At 49.4% G+C, this 869-nt stretch overlaps 1 protein-coding gene across 1 annotated transcript in view; it reads left to right on the forward strand.

Moving 5' to 3' along the window:
* The window catches only part of HOXA9 (homeobox A9), a 5932-nt gene extending 5207 nt beyond the window's left edge, over positions 1-725 (forward strand). The window contains 1 exon segment of the mRNA XM_014937797.1: positions 426-725. Coding sequence (XP_014793283.1) covers positions 426-664 — 239 coding nt within the window. The 3' untranslated portion in view covers positions 665-725.
* The last annotated feature ends 144 nt before the right edge of the window (positions 726-869 follow it).

Raw genomic sequence — 869 nt, forward strand, 5'->3', positions numbered from 1 at the left:
AGTGAGACGATTTGGATGACATGTTGGTCTGGCTGGTCACTCCCCGGGCTGGCAGTTTGGGGAGAGGGGGTGTGGTGGGTGCGTGGGGAGGCCAGGAAGGAGGGAAGGAGCAAGGAGGGAGAGAGAGAGGAGGAGGAGGAGAAAGTATTTTTAAAATTGCATCCTGCAAACAATAAAAAGAGGGGAGGGGAGGCGGGGGCGGCGGGGCTTTGCCGCGTGTGGTTGCGTGTGACCTCTCCATGTGTCTGTATTTTGGAGTCCATTGTGCCTCCTCGTCCTCCCTGCCTGGAGGAATGAGAGCCACCTCCTTCACCCCAGTATCGGGACACCTACGCGGCTGGTCCTGCGTGGGTCTCCCCTCCCCAGATCCCCCCCTTCCACCCCCCTGCCCCCAGCCTGAACTTCTCCTGTTGTTTTCGTTGTAGATAATCCAGCTGCAAACTGGCTCCACGCGAGGTCCACCAGGAAGAAGCGATGCCCTTACACCAAGCACCAGACGCTGGAACTGGAGAAGGAGTTTCTGTTCAATATGTATCTCACTAGGGACCGTAGGTACGAGGTGGCCAGGCTCCTCAATTTAACTGAGAGACAAGTGAAAATCTGGTTTCAGAACCGAAGGATGAAAATGAAGAAAATCAACAAGGACCGAGCGAAGGACGAGTGATGGCAACATGCGGGTTAAATTGAAAAATGCATAAAGTAAAAAAAAAAAAAGAAAAAAAAAAGGAAAAAAAAAAAAAAAAAAAAAAAAGTGCTGTAGACAGGACTAGAAAGGACAATGGGATGGACTGGGATTTTAAGAAGAGGTAAAGGCAAATAAGTGTTGTTTGTTTGTTGGGTGGTTTTTTTTTTTTTTATTTACTTGCTTC

The sequence above is a fragment of the Calidris pugnax genome, unplaced genomic scaffold (genome assembly GCF_001431845.1).
Source record: "Calidris pugnax isolate Ruff unplaced genomic scaffold, ASM143184v1 scaffold11, whole genome shotgun sequence".
Taxonomy (NCBI): domain Eukaryota; kingdom Metazoa; phylum Chordata; class Aves; order Charadriiformes; family Scolopacidae; genus Calidris; species Calidris pugnax.